The 19,175-nt window shown below is 37.6% G+C and overlaps 1 protein-coding gene across 1 annotated transcript in view; it reads right to left on the reverse strand.

Annotated features, from left to right (window-relative positions):
- Window positions 1-19,175, reverse strand: part of LOC136858760 (sialin) — a 104,943-nt gene that overhangs the window by 75,537 nt on the left and 10,231 nt on the right. Inside the window, exons 2-3 of the mRNA XM_068225739.1 lie at window positions 6,489-6,691; window positions 2,011-2,241 (exon numbers count right to left, since the gene is read on the reverse strand). Of these exons, the coding sequence (XP_068081840.1) occupies window positions 2,011-2,241; window positions 6,489-6,691 (434 nt within the window). The remainder of the gene's footprint in view (window positions 1-2,010; window positions 2,242-6,488; window positions 6,692-19,175) is intronic.

The raw sequence follows: 19,175 nt of genomic DNA on the forward strand, positions 1-19,175 counted from the left end.
CAGATACACTACAGAAGCTAAAATAGGCAACAAAGGCAAAATAATAACTCGTCCTACCTCTCCCAAATGTACGGAAACACGTTTGACTCTACGTGATACTTCGAAATATTCACCCAAATTAAAAAGGCATCTTGCCTAACTTCCGGGCTCTAGTCGTTACATACCATAGAAACCTAGGATAGACTGATAACTACTGCACCATTCACTTCTAGCTGAATATCTTTACTATTTTTTTTTTTTCTTCCTAATTTCACTAATAATTTTCTATTGATTGCCTGTGTTTCTTAATCTCCAGGTCCCTCTTAGCTTTTGCAACTCTGTTGCACAGAGATGTCTGTCAATCCATGGTGTCATTGCAGTTCACGATTCACTGCTAGATTTTCACTGTGTCCAGTTCTCTTCAGTCTATTGCTTCCACACTCACATCAATGTTGTGTCATTTTGTCTGATATAAGCAGGAATATCATCATACAAAAGTCTCTCTTAATGTAGGCCAAACATTCATTCCCAATTAAACTCTTTTCTTTGTTTATACTGAGCCCTGTTAGTATGATGAGGTATAGAGAATCTTGTAAGAAGGTTTACAGCCTGTTGACTCAGATACACTAATTGCTTGGTTCCTCAATAGCCCTCTGTTTACATGCCTAATATGTGACAGTTGAGAGGGCACTACTGAGCCTAGGAATGTAGAATTGCTCTGTAAGTTTAATCACTTACTTCTCATACCCTGCATTATATTTACTGGAAGTTTCACATATTTTTCAGCCTTCCTTCAAGGTGTTGCAATTTCCAAAATTGTGAGTGTTTGTTATTCAGATAGGAAATCTAAGAGCAGAAAATTAAGGAAACAAGTAGGAAATGATGAGATCATTGATCCTTCTCTCATTTGTAAATGTAGATGTTGTGTTGATTTTCTAATGCTGTATATGGAATGTTTGCTGCTGACAAAATTTTCGCTTCAAAAACAACTGGTAACGTATTTTATTATGAACCCATACTAACATATGCTGCTGGAACATGGACGACAACAACAAAAAGAGAAGAGAGCAGAATACAGGCAGCAGAGATGAAATTCCTAAGGAGCATCGAAGGCAAGACCAGAAAGGTTAGTTAGAAATGAGGAAATCAGAAAACAGGACAGGAACCTTGAAACTTCAGGATAGGATGATAGAAACAACAGAAAGGCCAAGAAAATGACAAAGATGGACAAATAAAGTGAGGGAGTGCATAGAGAAGAGGGGAATATGTACTCAAGAAAGGAAAGTAGTGGTGGAGAGACATGCAATGATGGAAGTCTTTGATTCATAACCCAAACCAGGAAGCTGGAAATGGGAAATTAAGAAGAGAAGAAGAAGAAGAAACTGGTTTCTAATGATTTTCTTACTTTGTATTGAGTTGTGGAAAATAAGAGTTATGATATGGCCATAACAATCTAATGTACTATTTATGCCATTTTTACGTTAATTTAACAAAATGATTGTGATTCGGCAGGTGCCACTGTCACTTCTCTCTTCCCACACTGACCTGTCTTTTGTTTAACCCTTCTTTTTATAAATGTTCCAATTTATATTCTTAGTTTCCTAGGAGCAACAACTTTGAGCCCTCAAGCTGCCTTTTATAGCAACAGTGGTGGTTGTAGTAACATCTAGGTTCTAGTTTATGTGTACAAATGGGTGTCCACATACTTTCAATCAGACAATGTAAAAGAAAAATATATTCACATTCAAATAAATAAAGAAATGTCATATGTAACATTTACTATTGCATTGATGAGCAAACAATGCATAGAAAGTGCATATTTAATAATAAACAGTGTCTAGCATAATGTTATTAAATCAAACCCCATGGTGCAACAACCCTGAAGGGCAATGATCTACCAAGCGACATGTTATTAATCAATGGAAAAAAGAATCCTGTCTTCTTATAACTAAATTACATGGAACTTTATTATTATTGTGATTATTTCTGCTTTATTTACATATATTTCAAATGTGAAAGCTTTGTACTTACACCTACAAGACCCTGAAGCATTCTGAGGGCAATCAGTGCCAGAACATTCATTTTTGAACACCAAGGGATGAGAAAAGTAGCCAAACACATGAATAAGTTGCTGAATCCAAATACTTTCTTTGTGCCATATTTTTGTGCCAGTATTCCACCAGGTAGCTGGCCCATCCAGTAAGTCCAGAAGAATGCTCCCAACACTTGTCCTTGCTCATATTCATTCCAGTTATATTGGGGCTACAAGTGGATAGATTTGTAACAGAGAGAACAAATAAATTAATTCACTTAAAGGCAGTGAAAATAGAGTAATTAAACTATAAACCATTCTTTACTATGAATCTGAACTCTAGATTTGTGAGACCATTATAACCTAGAAAGCTAATGCCTCATCACATTAATGTCCGCCTCTGTAGTGTAATGGTTAGCACTATTAGCTGCCATCCTCAGAGGCCCAGGTTGGATTTCCAGTATTGCCAGGGATTTAAGAATGGCAGGAGGACTGGTATGTGGATGAAATGGTACGTGCTGCTCACCTCCTTTGGATGTGTGCCTAGAAAGACCTGCACCACCTCAGGGTGAGAACACAAGTTAACTTTTTAATCACATTAATGACAAATTTATATGTATGTATGGTTAGAAGTGTGCAGCTGTGAATTTGCATCTGGGAAATAGTGGGTTCGAACCCCATTGTTAACAGCCCTGAAGATGGTTTCTGTGGTTTCCTATTTTTACACCAGGCATATGCTGGGGAGATACCTTATATTATGGCCACAGGCATTTCCTTCCCACTCCTAAGCCCTTCCTATCCCACCATCGCCATACAACCTATCTGTGTTGGTGTGACGTAAAAAAAAAAAAAAATGTATGGGTGTATGTCCAACCCTTATCCCGTTTCTGTATGAAGTGAGATGAATCTTTGTAGCGAGTTTTTATGACCAGATATCCTTCCTGATGTCACCGTCATCAAAGGAGTTTAGAGTTGAAATGGAAGACGTGATATATGATAGTAGAAAGGGAAAAGGTGAAACCCCGTGCCAGCACCAAGTGGTCCGCTTAAGGCTTAACGTCTCCATCTGCTGGACAAATTACCATCAACATTGTCATATTCCCTCACTCCATATGAACACTGCAGAGAGGTTTGGAATTGAATCCAGGCTTTTGGTATGCAATATGATGAAAAATTGTATACCACCAATTTTTCTACCCTGCTGACCAATGTTCTGACAGTGAACATTTTTTCAACCAATGGGACTCGAATCATCTAATCACAGTGTCAAATCATATAGACTTGAAGACTTAATGATCATGCCACCAGACAGGCAAACAAATTGTATGTATATATATTTTTAAAATAGAGAGCATAATGGTTTTGTGCTAGCGATCCACCTGGAGGGCCAAGATTCAATTAACAGTTGATCCAGGGTTGGTATTTTCACCTGAAAAATCATGTGTATCAGGAAGGTATCCAGTCTTACATCCAAAATGAGCCAGTGTACTGTATCAGTCTGTTAGGTCATCAGCCCAGAGGCTGGTTGGATCCTCAAATAGCACCATCAAAGGTTATGCAGTAATTGGAAAACTACAAAAACTGATGGCGACACCAAGATGAGGCATACTAGGCAAGATGAGTAGTGAGGTAGTTTGCCATTGCTTTCCTCCCTGGGCTAAAAGTGTTATTGCAACATGACTGACAGTTTACCCTAACACCTTTCACAACACTCAGATGCACTGGTCATACTCCGAATGTCATTACTCAGCACCACCCATACCCTACCAACTTCCACACTGTCACAGCCATGGGCGAGACTGGGAATTTTGTGGAAGCTACATATTGTTCTGGCCTGTGCCAAGAGACAGTTGCAAATTTACTGAATCCATCAGGAAATGGCAGCAGGCTAGTATACTTTATATATAAATAAACAATTATGAATAAGATCTCTGTCCCTTACTTGAGCTCATCGACTTGGCAGTTTCAGTATCCTAATGTGTCCCTGAGTTGCACAGGAAGTAACATACCGTAGTTGAATTGTTGTCTGGATATAGAGTTATTTGTCACACATAATGGTTCAGATGAAGCGTCAGCTTTATCTTAAGAACTATTTGACTGAATTGAAAGGATTTTGCTTCTTATGTTATAACTACAAAGTTTATAAATCTTCCTTTTATTTTTTTGTTAAAGTAATCAAGCAAATGCATTAGCATTTAGATCTGAATGTCTTAACACTTCCCACACTGCTCATTTTAGTTGTGTTTGGTATGAGGATATTTAAGTTCAGGTTTTCACTGAAAGATAATTGAAATAAATTACTACTATGTGCTTCTATTTATGTTAACAAATAATCTTTCCTCTTTCCAATGAGCTATTTCATCTTTAAATATAATATCAAGAACCTTCTCAAAATAATTTTTGAAAAATGTTCTTATTAATACCATAATTTTAAAACATTTATTATTGCTTATATATGAAAATGATAAGATAAATGAGAAATAGGAAAAGATAAACTCTGTTATATAGTTACAATATATCATTCACATCAGCAGGATCAGAAAAATTCAAGTACAGTGCCATTCCTAGCTTTTAATTGAGTGATCCTGTCTGGAATGGAATTTTCGGAAGCACTTGGGAAGACATAGACCAGTTGTCCTCTATGGTTCAACTCTAAAAATGTTGCTGCATCAAAGTGATTGGTTTCTATTTTGATTCACTTCATCACATTCTCATTAAAGAATAATGAGAAGCAGTCCATCAACCAACTGTCACTATTCACATTAACTTTCTATTACAGTCTTCTTCAAATACTGGTAAGTCTGGCTGTCATAGTCTTCAATCCAAGAAAACTCTGCTGTAGGATGTAGCTGTCTAGGCCTAAGGGCCCCATTGGTATGCGTGGTTGAAGGCCTAGAATTATTCTCTTTTCTTCATTCCACATTTCCTCCTCTTCATCTTCATCTTCTCTTCTTCTTCATAACCTGTAATATAAACGTATATAAAAATCATAAATTGTAATCATTTGCAATAGGTGATAGATCTAGTCGTGACAAGATAACCAAATTGATATTTAGGATGAAACAAAATATCGCTGTTGAAGCTGTGAAAACTGCTATGTGACAACATTGTGGGAGAAATACAGACCTGCAGCACATACTGTATATCATCAAGAGCAAGAATACTTTGACATTACTCACACAGAACCTTACCATTGCACATGATAAATTGCATATTTGAACCTGTATTGCCAAAAAGGATCAACTTGCGAAAATCTTAACAACAAATGTTCCACCTTTACAATACTATATTCATCTTTATTAATAAGACTACATTAAACTAACTTATATTGGTGATTGTTAAGATTTACACAAGTTGAGAACCTACCAGCCAAAGTTCTAAGCTGAAATATTTCACATAGCAGTTTTTGCAGGTGCAACAATGATATATTTACTAAATAAATTTACATATACCTGCATTCCATTCTAGACTATAATTTTCTGCTTCTGAATCACTATCTTCCATTTCTGATCCAGAATTGATTAAAATCTCTGCAGTGTCATTGCTGGACAAACTGCTGGCAGCCATTTTACTCAGAGCTTTGCCTGACACTGTATACAATTATGGGCAACATAAGTAGTTTCCAATTAGTGCTGTGACCTACTGTATTTTTTATAAGTAGTTGAATCCTTATGCCACCCAGTGAATGAGTGGTGTTTGTTTAAATTAAAGACAAATATGGAAACGAATGGCAATTGGGCTTTGTATGCTCGGGTCAGTAAGTATAGGTAGCTCCATCTACCTCCACCAAGACCTTTAGACACATTACACACAATATATTAGCCTATGTATATACTCATTTTATTACTTAAATATTACAGGTACTGAATTCTCTGAAAATGTTATAGAGAGGGAGAAAATGTCAACATCAGTAGTTTAAAAAAATAAGCAATTTACTTACAGTGCATGGTACCGTATGTTCATTATGGATGAGAATAAGGTTTTAATCAATCAATAATCATTGATCTGGATTTAGTGCTGTATCCCATATAGCATCTAGGTAAATATTCTGTGTACACATACCTTACATAATGCACATGATTTTATCTTATTTGCAAATTAGTTTTTACTAATGCTTCTCCAATTCTGAATTTCAGGTAAATGTGAAATGATCCAGTCATTTTCTGCTCATTGATGGATATTACTGTAATAAACACACATTGGTTTCCAAAATTCCCTTCAAAGGCTACATCATGCACCTAATACTAATAGTAAGAATACTAGTAGTAAGAAAATATGTGATTCTTTGGTGAAGATGACTTCTTTCACAATATACCGTACTTAAGTAAAAACTTCAGCTGACATTTTTATTAGAATTGCAAAAATCCTAAATGGAAGTAAAAAGAATTCTAGAGCAGGAAATTAAAGGCATTTACCACGGAAATAAAGATAGTAGCCTATGTAAGAATCTAGTTCCTCTGTCTTTAATTTTACTTACCTCTGGCACCAGTGACCCAACATGTACTCTATTATTAGTAATATTTAAAGATTGTCTTGTAGCTTCTTGATATTGTGATGTAGTTGTGTTTCCAGCTAAGACCATTGCTACAATGGCAATATTTAAATTTGTACGGACCATGTAGTTAATACCACAACCGGTGAATACAAGACACCATAGAACATTCCTGCATGACAGACAATCTACAAAACAGAAACAAGATTTTCAGTGAACACCAGTGAATATACAGTACTGTATATAAAGTGATTTAGAAGTCTGGCACCATAGGACAGCATTGCTACTAGAAATGATACTGAAGAATTGAAAGAGCAGCAAGCTGTTAGGAAAAATGTGGTTACCTATTCAACTTTAATGTACTTGAAAACACATTCAAATGAGACTCTGTCTATGTCCCAGTCACTGATATCCATCACAGAAAAAAAGCAAAGGATGCCATGTAATAGTACCAATTGACACTACAGGCATTCATACAGTGACAAACACATACATATTTAACACTGCCTATTCTTCTTCCTGGCCTTCTCCTAATATATTAGGGTCAGTACAATGTGTGAATTTGGCCCATTTATATGGCTGGATGCCCTTCCTGGCATCAACAATATGTGGAGGAATGTATTCACTGTTGTGTGTTCCTGTGGTGGTTGCTAGTATGGTATGCTGTGTGTAGATGAAGAGGTGTGCATTAATACAAACACAAATATCCAGTCCTCAAGCTAGAGGAATTAACCATCTCTTAGGTCGTCAATCCAAAGGCTTGTTGGATTGTCAAATAACACCACCAAAGGTTATGAGGTTACAGGGAGACCACAAAAACCAATGACAGTGCCAAAATTAGCCATTTGATACTAGGTAGGATGAGAAGTGAGGTAGTTTGCCATTGGTTTCCTCCCTAAGCCTGAAAATGCTATTACAGCATGACTGACCCCATGAATAGCGCTATTCATAACACTCAGTCTTACAAATAGTGCTCTGAATGCCATTACTCAGTACCTCAGTAGTGTCACAACCATAAATGAGAATGAGACTTCAGAGGAAGCTACATTTTGTTTTGGCCAGTTTTAAGAGACAGAATTAACCATGCACAATTAAAATTCATAGCCCAACCAGGAATTGATCTCTCTGAACTGAAGGCCACTATGTTGATCGTTCAGCCAAAGAGCTGGACACAATTACCACTGCAAGAGTACCAATAATAATAATAATTTCGTGTGGCTATTTCTAGCCGAGTGCAGCCCTTGTAAGGCAGACCCTTCGATGAGGGTGGGTGGCATCTGCCATGTGTAGGTAACTGTGTATTATTGTGGTGGAGGACAGTGTTATGTGTGGTGTGTGAGTTGCAGGGATGTTGGGGACAGTACAAACACCCAGCCCCCGGGCCATTGGAATGAACCAATGAAGGTTAAAATCCCTGACCCGACCGGGAATCGAACCTGGGACCCTCTGAACCGAAGGCCAGTATGCTGACCATTCAGCCAATGAGTTGGACAGAGTACCAATTAACACTACAGACTTGAGAACAATGAGGTACTGTAACACATATACCACAGCACCTGCCATATGCCATGATTATTTCTGCATGTACACTAAGAGAGATTGTTCAAATAGGCTTCCACCCTGCTGATAATGCATCCAAACTTGATGGAGAAAACAATGCATACATTCCTTAATATTTCAGGCTCTCCAAATGTTGTCCGGTAGTGTGATTAATGTTTGGGGGCCTGTTGGCATACACAGCAGACTTGAGGTGCCCAGGAGGAAGTAGTCTAGTGTTGTCAGATCTGATGATCTAAGCAGCCATTCCACTGGAACAACCAATCCATCAGTTAGGAATAACCGCATCCAGCTACTGGTACATACAAAGTGCAGGGAGAGCTCCATCCTGTTGGAAGAAACTCCCCACATCTTTATGTCAGGAGAAGATCATCCAAATAAGGCCACAGTGTAATCTCGAAATGCCCAAACCCCATGGCACTACAGCTCTTGAAGGGCCTTGAACTACCAAGTGACCTCTGCGCAGTCCAAAGGCCTGCAGATTATGAGGTGTCATGTGGTCAGCACGACAAATCCTCTCGGCCGTTATTCTTGGCTTTCTAGACCGAGTAACCTCAAAATGATGGGTTTTTTCACATGTCAGTGAGCCTGTCATTCAGAAATATGGGGCCAATGAGAACATCTCCAATACTGCACATCACAGCACACATTTAACCTTAGGTCTGTCTGATGATGTGCCTCTACAGCTAGATAGTGATTTTAATGTGCTCAATATGGGGCATTATGTCTATTGACTATTCCATTTAGATGGAAGCAGATGTTGTTGCTGAACAGAATATAACTTTCAAGGTTCCCCTGGTGTCAATGCCTTCCATCAAACCACATGCTGAACTCCACCCATTTATCAGTGGCACCATCATGAAGAATTTCCATAAAATGTGTGTGATGGGAATGGAAACAATTAGACGATTGTATCCTGAACACAGAAGCTTCACTGATACCACCCTCCTGTGCCGCCTTCTTTATTGAGTCCATCTTTATCATCTGCTGAACTAGTAGGCATATACACCGGCACTATTAAAGTGGGCACTGGCTTGGTGTTATCTTGACAACAATAATTTGTTCACTATGCTGGTCATAGTAGCTTACACGCTACCCTATTTTCTTATTTATTACTGAACTATCTCCTGCATTTTCCATGTTTGATTTTGTGTCTATAATTTTGTAGTTGCCTGATGAAAAATCCTGCTCTTCCTGCCAATGTACAGTACTTCACTGTACTAACTACATCTAACTTGAGTCTATCCATTCCCCTCCTCAGATTCTCTAACCGACCACAATGATTCAAACTTTTAACATTCCACGCTCTGACTCGCAGAATGTCAGTATTCATCTTGCTGGTTGATTGTCCACTCCTCTGTAGTCCCCACTCAGAGATCTGAATGGGGGACTGTTTTGCCTCTGGAATATTTTACCTGAGAGGAAGTCACCATCAGTACATTATTCATACAGAGCTGCATGTCCTTGGGAGTTAGTTACAGCTGTAGTTTTCCATTTATTTCAGCCATGTAGCAGTATCAACACAGATAAGCCATGTTAAATATTATTACAAGGCCATTCAGTCAATCATTGGCTATCAGTTTTGTTAGCAGATCAGCTGATTTTGACTCCCCTGTTGCTGTATGGGGCTCTCCTGAGTGTGGTCTGTTGTGTATGTGGTCTGTGGCCTTGAAACATCGCAGTAAGTGTTGTGGCTAACGTTTATGAAAATGGCCCTTGTAGTATTCTTCTGCTGCTTCTCATTGACTCATATCTGTTACATGGATGAGAACCATTTCTGTTTTCTGCCCAATTGTATAAATAATTGCTTGCTGTCCGATTAACTGATGACTGTAGCACTCCCCCAACATGCACAGAATGCAGGATTGCATCATACCAAAAATGCACTAACTGTCCTAGGCCATGAGTTACAGAAACACGTGTTCAACAGACCCATCCACGCATTACCTAGTATATTATACATTGCCCATCCCGGGTGTGTCCACTGTTGCTGTGGCATAGGGTGTACTAAGTAATCTTGGCTGATTTTATTTTGTGGGGGTTTTGAATTTGTGGGGTCACAGAGGTAGGATGCTGAGGGCATAACAAGATTTCTTTTTTCATTTGAACTTGTTTACAAGCATATTCATGGAATGAATAACAACATATTTCCAACAATTTTTCCCTCTATCCATTTTACACTATTTGCACTAGTAACAGTTTTTTTATGGTGCCAGATCTTCGAATCACCCAGTATATGATGGCAAATGAACTTGAAATGTATGTTTATCTTCCAACAAAGCTGGCAGTTTTGAATTAATATTGATAAGTAATCATAGTCCGACTTGTTGGCTGAATGGTCAGTGTACTGGCCTTCGGTTCAGAGGGTCCCAGGTTCGATTCCCAGCCGGGTCAGGGATTTTAACCTTCATTGGTTAATTCCAACATCCCTGCAACTGACACATCACACAAAACACTACCCTCCACCACAATAACACGCAGTTACCTACACATGGAAGATGCTACCCACCCTCATCGGAGGGTCTGCCTTAGAAGGGCTGCACCCGGCTAGAAATAGCCACATAAAATTATTTTAGTAAGCATACAGTTTATATCCTTTAGATCCTTTCTTGTTGAGCTTAATATAAAGACAATTAAGTTTTTCCCCTGCGAACTATGTGACCTTGCCACGGTAGGGAGGCTTGTGCATCCCAATGAAGTAGATAGCCAAACGATAAGTGCAACCATATTGGAGGGGTATCTGTCAATAGACCAGACTAACGAATGGTTCATAGAAAGTGGGGTAGCAGCCTTTCAGAAATTGCAAGAGCGGCAGTCTGAATGATTGACTGATATGGCCTTGTAATAATATAGTATTTAACATGACTTATCTGTGTTGATACTGCTACACGGCTGAAAGCAACGGAAATCTATAGCTGTAACTAACTCCTGAAGACATGCAGCTCTCTCTGTATGAATGATGTACTGATGATGACTTCCTCCCATGTAAAATAATCCAGAGACAAAATAGTCCCCATTTAGATCTCCGAGTGGGGACTACACAGGAGTGGGCAATCAATCAGCAAGATGAATACTGACATTCTGCGAGTCAGAATGTGGAATGTTAAAAGTTTGAATCATTGTGATAGATTAGAGAATCTGAGGAGGGGAATGGATAGACTAAAGTTAGATGTAGTTGGTATAGTGAAGTATGTTGGCAGGAAGAGCAGGATTTTTCATCAGGCAACTACAAAATTATCAACACAATATCAAACATGAGAAATGCAGGAGTTGGTTTAATAATGAATAAGAAAGTAGGGTAGTGTGTAAGCTACTATGACCAGCATAGTGAACGAATTATTGTTGTCAGAATAGACAGCAAGCCATTGCCCACCACCATAGTGCAGGTGTACTGTATATGCCTACTAGTTCAGCAGATGATGAAGAAATTGAAAGAGCGTATGAAGAGAGAGATGATAAAAAACAGTATGTGAAAGGAGATGAGAATCTAATTATGATGGGATACTAGAATGCAGTGATAGGCCAAGGAAGAGAAGGTAAAGTCGTAAGAGAATTCGGACCGGGATGAAGAAATGAAAGAGGAAGTCAGCTAGTTGAATTCTGCACTGATCATAATTTAGTCCTTGCTAATACTTGGTTCAAACCCACAAACGACAGCTGTACACATGGACACAAGACCTAGAGATATTGGAAGGTATCAAATAGACTTCATTATGATTAGGTAGAAATTCAGAAACCAGGTATTGTTCCAAGCAGTAGACGTGGATTCTGACCACAATGTGGTGGCATGAAATGTCATTTGAAGGTGAAGAAATTGAAGAAAGGGAGGAATGCAAGAAGATGGGATCAAGATAAGTTGAAAGAGTGTGAGGGATTGTTTCAAGAGGTATGTTTCACAAGGACTGAATGAAAACGCTGAAGGAAACACAATAGATGAAGAGTGGACAGTCATGAAGAATGAGATCAGTAGGGCTGCTGAAGTAACATCAAGTAAGAATCGGTGGATAACTCAGGAGATATTAGACCTGATCGATGAATGGCAAAAATATAATGCAAAAATGAAGAGGACAGAAAAGAATACAGGATATGAAATAATGTAGATAGGAACTGCAGATCAGCTAAGGAAGAATGGCTGAAAGAAAAGTGCAAGGATGTTGAAGGTTGTATGGTTATAGGAAAGGTAGATGCTGAATACAGGAAAATCAAGGAAACCTTTGGAGAAAGGAAAACTAGGTGTATGAATATTAAAAGCTCAGAGGAAAAACCACTTCTAGATAAAGAAGGTAGAAAGATGGTAGGAACATACTAATCAATTGTATCAAGGGAAAGAAGTAGATGATAAGGTTCTTCAACAAGAAGCTATTGATGCTGATTAAATGGGAGACCATTTTAAGGTAAGAATTTGACAGAGCTTACAGAGCTTTGAGGGACCTAAACAGGAACAAGGCACCTGGAACTGATGACATAACCTCAGAATTATTGACTGCCTTAGGAGAAACCAGCATGGTGTAAGATGTATGAAACAGGAGGAAAGCCATCTGATTTCGGACAGAATGTTGCTATACCTATTTCCAAGAAATTAGGTGCTTACAAGTGTGAAAATTACCACACCATTAGTTTAGTATCTCATACTTGCAAAATGATAAATGTATTATTTACAGGAGAATGGAAATACAAGTTGAAGCTGAGTTGGGAGAAGATCAGTTTGTCTTCAGAAGGAATGTAGGAACACGTGAAACAATCCTGACTTTACGTCAGATCTTAGAGGATCAAATTAAGAAAAACAAGCCAACATAGATGACATTCATAGATCTAGAAAAGGCATTCGATAATGTTGATTGGACCAAGCTATTTGAGATTCTGAAGGTGATCAGGATCAGATACCAAGAAAGAAAAATTATCTACAATCTGTACAAAAATCAGTCTGCAGAGATAAGAATTGAAGGCTATGGAAAAGCAGCAGCAGTCTGGAAATGAGTGAGGCAAGGCTGCAGTTTGTCCCCTTTCCTTTTCAATGTTTACATAGAACAGGTGAAATCAAAGAGGAATTTGGAAAAGGGATGACAATCCAAGGAGAGGAAATCAAAACTCTGAGATTTGCCAATGATATGGTTATACTATCTGAGTCTGCAGATGATGTGGAGAAATTGCTGAATGGTATGGACGCAGTCTTGGAGAAGGACTAGAAGATGAAAATAAATAAATCCAAAACAAAATTAATGGAGTGCAGTCGAATGAAGTCAAGTACCGGTAATGCACAAAATTATTTGACTGGGAAATGAAATCTTAAAGGAAGTAAATAAATATTATTACTCGGTAGGAGAATAACTAATGATGGTAGAATGAAGGACATAAAATGCAGACAAGCACAATCAAGAAAGGCCTTTCTTAAGAAGAGAAATTTGCTCACTTCAAACATTGATATAGGAATTAGGAAGAATTTCTTGAAGATTTTTGTCTGGAATGTGGCACTGTATGGAAGTGAAATATGGACAATAACTAGCTCAGAAAGAAAGAGAATAGATGCTTTTGAAATGTGGTGTTACAGAAGAATGCTGGAGGTGAGATGGGTGGATCGAATCCCAAGTGAAGAGATACTGAATAAAATTGGTGAGAGGAGAGCAATTTTGGCAAAATTTGGCCAGAAGAAGAGACAGGATAATAAGACACATCTTAGGACTTCTTTAGCTAGTTTTTGAGAGTGGCAAAGGTGGTGAAAACGGCAGGGGTAGACCAAGGTATGAATATGACAAATAGATTAAAGTAGATGTAGGATTTAGTAGTTATGTAGAAATGAAACAGCACAGGACACGGTGTGATAGAGAGCGGCATGAAACCAATCTATGGAGTGATGACCTAAACAACAACGATTAAGGAATTATACTGCAAAACAAAAAAAAGAAGCTATTTTCATAATCTTCATAGAGATCATGCAAGCCCTTGGAGCAGTGGATGGTAAAGGCCTCCACTATCCATAACCTCGGCTGCCTTTGCCCCCAAGGAATTCACTTGGTACTCATTTATGGTGTAGGCTGAGTGAACCTCACAGTCACATGCTGCTTCAGAATTGAAAATCTCATTTCTTAAAATTTTTGACATTTTGATGAAGAATCTCATATCTGTGGACTTTCGGTGTTATGCTTTTGAGTGTTTCATTAACTTCATATTTTTAAGGCTTAAGCAGGCCCAGTGGGGCCTAAACATGTACCTACTGTGTGACTATTCTTAAATTTTCCTTTACAACACATTTATGCATTGACTAATGTGGACGGAATCGAAACTACCTACTTTGAGTGATCTGCCTCATCTTGGCAGCCCCTAAAGAATTATGCTGCAGAAAAAATATGTATCAATGAGGGGGAAAATATTTTCATGTCAATTTTCTGACTGATATATTCTTGATTTGCTTTCCCATATGAATGATTTTGAAGATGCTCTGATTTTGGTCAAAAAGTTTTCCACTCTTTAGATGTTTCCTTGTCATATCCTTCTACTCATCTACATAATTATGATAAGGATAATTTTTAACAAATTAATAGTTATTCCATTTAACATCATAACCCTAATTTCTCTTAAGGACAATCTATATATATAAAATAACTTGTCCTGACTGACTGACTGACTGACTGACTGACTGATTCATCATCGCCGAGCCAAAACTACTGGACATAAAGGAATGAAATTTTGGGGATATATTCATATTAAGATGTAGGTGCTCGCTAAGAGAGGATTTTTTGATATTCTGTCGCTAAGGGGGTGAAAAGGGGGGTGAAATTTTAAAAAGAGTGTATCTATATCTCAAAACTTTAAAAGTTTACAGATGTAAAAATTGGTATTTAGAATCTTCTTTTAAAATAAGGATACACGTATTTTTTTGTTTTCTGAAAACCCCAATAGGAGGGGTGAAAAAGGGTGAAAATGGGGAACAATGGGTTGAATGCCTTCAATCAGGATACCGGTACTTATATCTCAGAAACTGAAGATATTACAGACCTGAAAATTGGTACTTTGGATCTCTTTTAAAAATAAAGAAACACGTATTTTTTTGTTTTTGGAAAATCCAATTAATGGGAGGGTGAAAAGGGGGTGAATTTTTAAAATGAGTGAATCTCTATCTCCAAACTTTTAAAGTTTGCAGATGTAAAAACTGGTATTTAGAATCTTCATTAAAAATAAAGAAACACGTATTTTTTTGTTTTCGGGAAATCGCAATAGGAGGAGTGAAAAGGGGTGGAAAAAGGGTTGAATGCCTTTAATGAGGCTACTTATATATCAGAAACTGAAGATATTACAGACCTGAAAATCGGTGTTTGGGATCTCCTTTAAAAATAAAGAAACAGGTATTTTTTTGTTTCTGGAAAATCCAAATAAGGGAGGGGGTGAAAAGGGGGTAATATTTTAAAATGAGTGTATCTATATCTCAAAACTTTTAAAGGTTATAGATGTGAAAATTGGTATTTAGAATCTCCTTTAAAAATAAAGAAACACGTATATTTTGTTTTCGGAAAATCCAATTAATGGCGGTTAAACAGGAGTGACAAATTGGGGTGAATTTTTGAAAGACTATATCTACAGAATATCTTGGAAACGTAAAATATTACAGACGTAAAAAGTGGGTGTTTGGAATCTCCTGTAAATGTAAAGAAACATAGGTGATTTGTTTTTGGAAACTCCACTTAAGGGGAACTCAAAAGGGGTGAAATTTTGAAATGAGAATTTTTACAGTATATCTAAAAAACTTAACATGTTACAGAAGTGAAAAATGGTATTTTTTATCTTTATTAAACATAAAGAAACGTGTATTTTTAGTTTTCGGAAATATCACATGGGTGGAGGGGGGTTAAAGTGACTGAAAATGGTGTTGAATTCTTTTAATTAGGCTACTGATATATCAAAAATGAAGATTTTACAGACGTGAAATTTGATATTTTCAATCTGCTTTAAAAGTAAAAATACACGTATTCTCTTAAAATCCAATGAAGCGGGGGGGGGGGGGGGTGCGAAAGAATTGAAAAATTAATTGGCTTAATTGTATGAGAATACATACATCTAATAAAAACTAAAGTTATTACAGATGTGAAAATTCGTATTTGGATCTCCTTTAAAAACAAAGAAAAACGCGTTTTGGGCGGGAAACCATCTTGGAGGGCGGGAGTGTAAAGGAGTTGAATTCCTTTCATGAGGACACATAAATCAAAAACGGAAGAAGTTAGAGTCATGATAATTGGTATTTAGAAGATCCTTTACTATTAAAGAAACAAGTATTTTTTTCGGGAAAGTTCACTTAGGGGAGGGGGGGGAGTAGTGTGAAATGAAGTGAAAAAAGTAAATTACTTTTATGGGGATACTTATATCTCAAAACTGAAGGTAATAGACGTGAACATTGGTGTTTGGAATGTCCCTTAAACATAAAGAAACAAGCCTTCTTTTCATTTCTTTTTGTGGGGGGGGGGGGGGTTGGCGGTAAATAAACTTAACGGCGGTGGGGTGTAGAAGGAGGTGAGACCAATTGATTTTACTGTTATTAATGTACTTACAAGGATCCTCCGTTGCTCAGGCGGCACCACGCCGGCCTCTCAAAGCTGGATTCCGTGGTTCAAATCCCGGTCACTCCATGTGACATTCGTGCTGGACAAAACGGAGGCGGGACAGGTTTTTCTCCGGATACTCCGGTTTTCCCTGTCATCAGCCATTCCAGCAACGCATAATAATAATAATAATAATAATAATAATGTTCCGGACCGTCGTCAAATGTGCGGACCGCACTGGCAACGGCTCCTGGACGGGTAATGACTAAGAATGCAGTCCGGCCGCGGGTTCAGTGCCGCCAAATCACCCAATATGACACCACACCAGATCTCCTGAAGGATTTTATCCATATTAAAAATGATTAAAGGAAAAGATGGCAAAGATTTACGGACCCAACTGACCAGGAGGAATACCTGAGCCTAGCCCGGGAAGTACGAAATCGATTGCTGGAAAGGAATATTGAAAAATGGGAGGAAACGTGCTGTAAAATAATAGAAAACGAGTCAGATCGCGAATTTCAGCGGATTATATATCTAAAACAATAAGCATTCAATTATAAATTTCAGTATAATACCATAGCGAAGCACGGGTATCTTGCTAGTTATATATAAAATAATTCTTTTAGGCCTATATTGCATTCAGTGATGGGAAAAGTACAGTGAAAAAGTAATTGGGCTGGATTACAGTTACCTGAGAAAGATTTTACTTAATTACAATTACAATTAATGCCTTTTCAACAAGTAATAAGTAAACTTACAATTACAACAACAATTACTTCACATAACAACAATCTTCAGGAATTGACAGACGTTTCTTTCTCCCATAGGACAAGAATGATACCAATATTTACAAGAAAAAATATAATTTAATTTTGTGGGGATTTTTAATCACAGACACATCAAGTAGCTATCATCACTGAGACCCAAACATGATACTGTGGAACTTTCTAAATGATTTTTTCATATAATTTTGATTTTAGTTATTGAACTTCAGCATTTAAAATAATTTGCCATTTACTTTACAAAATAATTAGTTCTTAAAATTCTCATCACTAAACCTTGATCTCATGGGGAAAATTACGTCTTTGCATTTGCTGAAAAGATGCCCTACAGGGATACTTAAAGAAATACCTGTGTTTAATTTTAAGAAATTCTCAACATTGATGGATATTTTAGGAAAAGTTTGATGTCTTTAGAAGTACTGGACTCTGGAGAGGTAAGAAAGTTCCTTATGCAGCACTGGTAAAGCTACTGATTCTGCTGTAGTAGAACTGAAAAAGATATACTTTTGTTTTCTGGTTCCATGTAGTGTGTATCTCTCACTAGAATGTATTTTAAGTTACAGTTTTATTTCAAGAAGTAAATTACAAGTACAAATTACATTACGTATTGATTACAAGTAAAAAGCTGCTGAAAGAAAGCACTACCCCAGGTGGTAGCTCAGAAGAGAAATCCACCATTGTGTTATGCAATGCATCTGGACCTAGGGTTCTGGGGAGTCCCAACCTCTGCAGTAAGGATGAGTCGGAGCATCCTTGGAATCCATCCAGACTTAAGTTTACCGGGCGAGTTGGCCATGCGCGTAGAGGCGCGCGGCTGTGAGCTTGCATCCGGGAGATAGTAGGTTCGAATCCCACTATCGGCAGCCCTGAAAATGGTTTTCCGTGGTTTCCCATTTTCACACCAGGCAAATGCTGGGGCTGTACCTTAATTAAGGCCACGGCCGCTTCCTTCCAACTCCTAGGCCTTTCCTATCCCATCGTCGCCATAAGACCTATCTGTGTCGGTGCGACGTAAAGCCCCTAGCAAAAAAAAAAAAAAAAAAAAAAAAAAAAAAACTTAAGTTTAAACAGAAGTTTTTTGCAGTCACTTTGAATGTAAATTCTTTGTTGAAGGTTGGTAAACATAAGGAATTAGAACTACTTCTAGATAGAAATGAAATTCAAATCTTAGCAGCACAAGAGACAAGATTTTTGGATGAGAATGTGACAGAAACAAAAGATTATCGAATCTTTAAAGGTAAACCTGTGATTAAAATTATGAAAGGAATTCCACTCTTGGGAACAGCCTTTTATGTCCATAAAAGATTATTAGACAATGTAACTGAATTCAAATCCCGCTCAGAATGGATATTTCTTTTAACAATGAACTGCAAAAATATAAAATATACTTTCATTAACTGTCATGCACCAATAAATGAAGACAACAAAAAGAACCCAAATAAAGTAGAGGAATTCTGGACACTCCTGGATGATGAATTATCTAAAATTCCAAAATCAAATGTGGTGATATTACTTAGCGATTTCAATGCCCACGTAGGAAGAGAAAGAATTTATAGACCAATAGTGGGAGAATAGGCCGCACACCAAAGAACAAACATCAATGGAATAAGATTAATTACCATCTGTAAAAAATTTCAGATGAAGTTAATGTCAATTTTCTTCAAGAAATTGACAAGGAAAGCTAAAACATGGATTTCTCCAAATCCATTACTAGGAGAATTTTAACTGGATATCCATAAGGAATATGAAAGAAATTATGAATGTCAAGGTAGTAAGAAGCAGAGAACTTGATTCCAATCACTACT

Source organism: Anabrus simplex, chromosome 1 (genome assembly GCF_040414725.1).
Source record: "Anabrus simplex isolate iqAnaSimp1 chromosome 1, ASM4041472v1, whole genome shotgun sequence".
NCBI classification, from domain to species: Eukaryota; Metazoa; Arthropoda; class Insecta; order Orthoptera; family Tettigoniidae; genus Anabrus; species Anabrus simplex.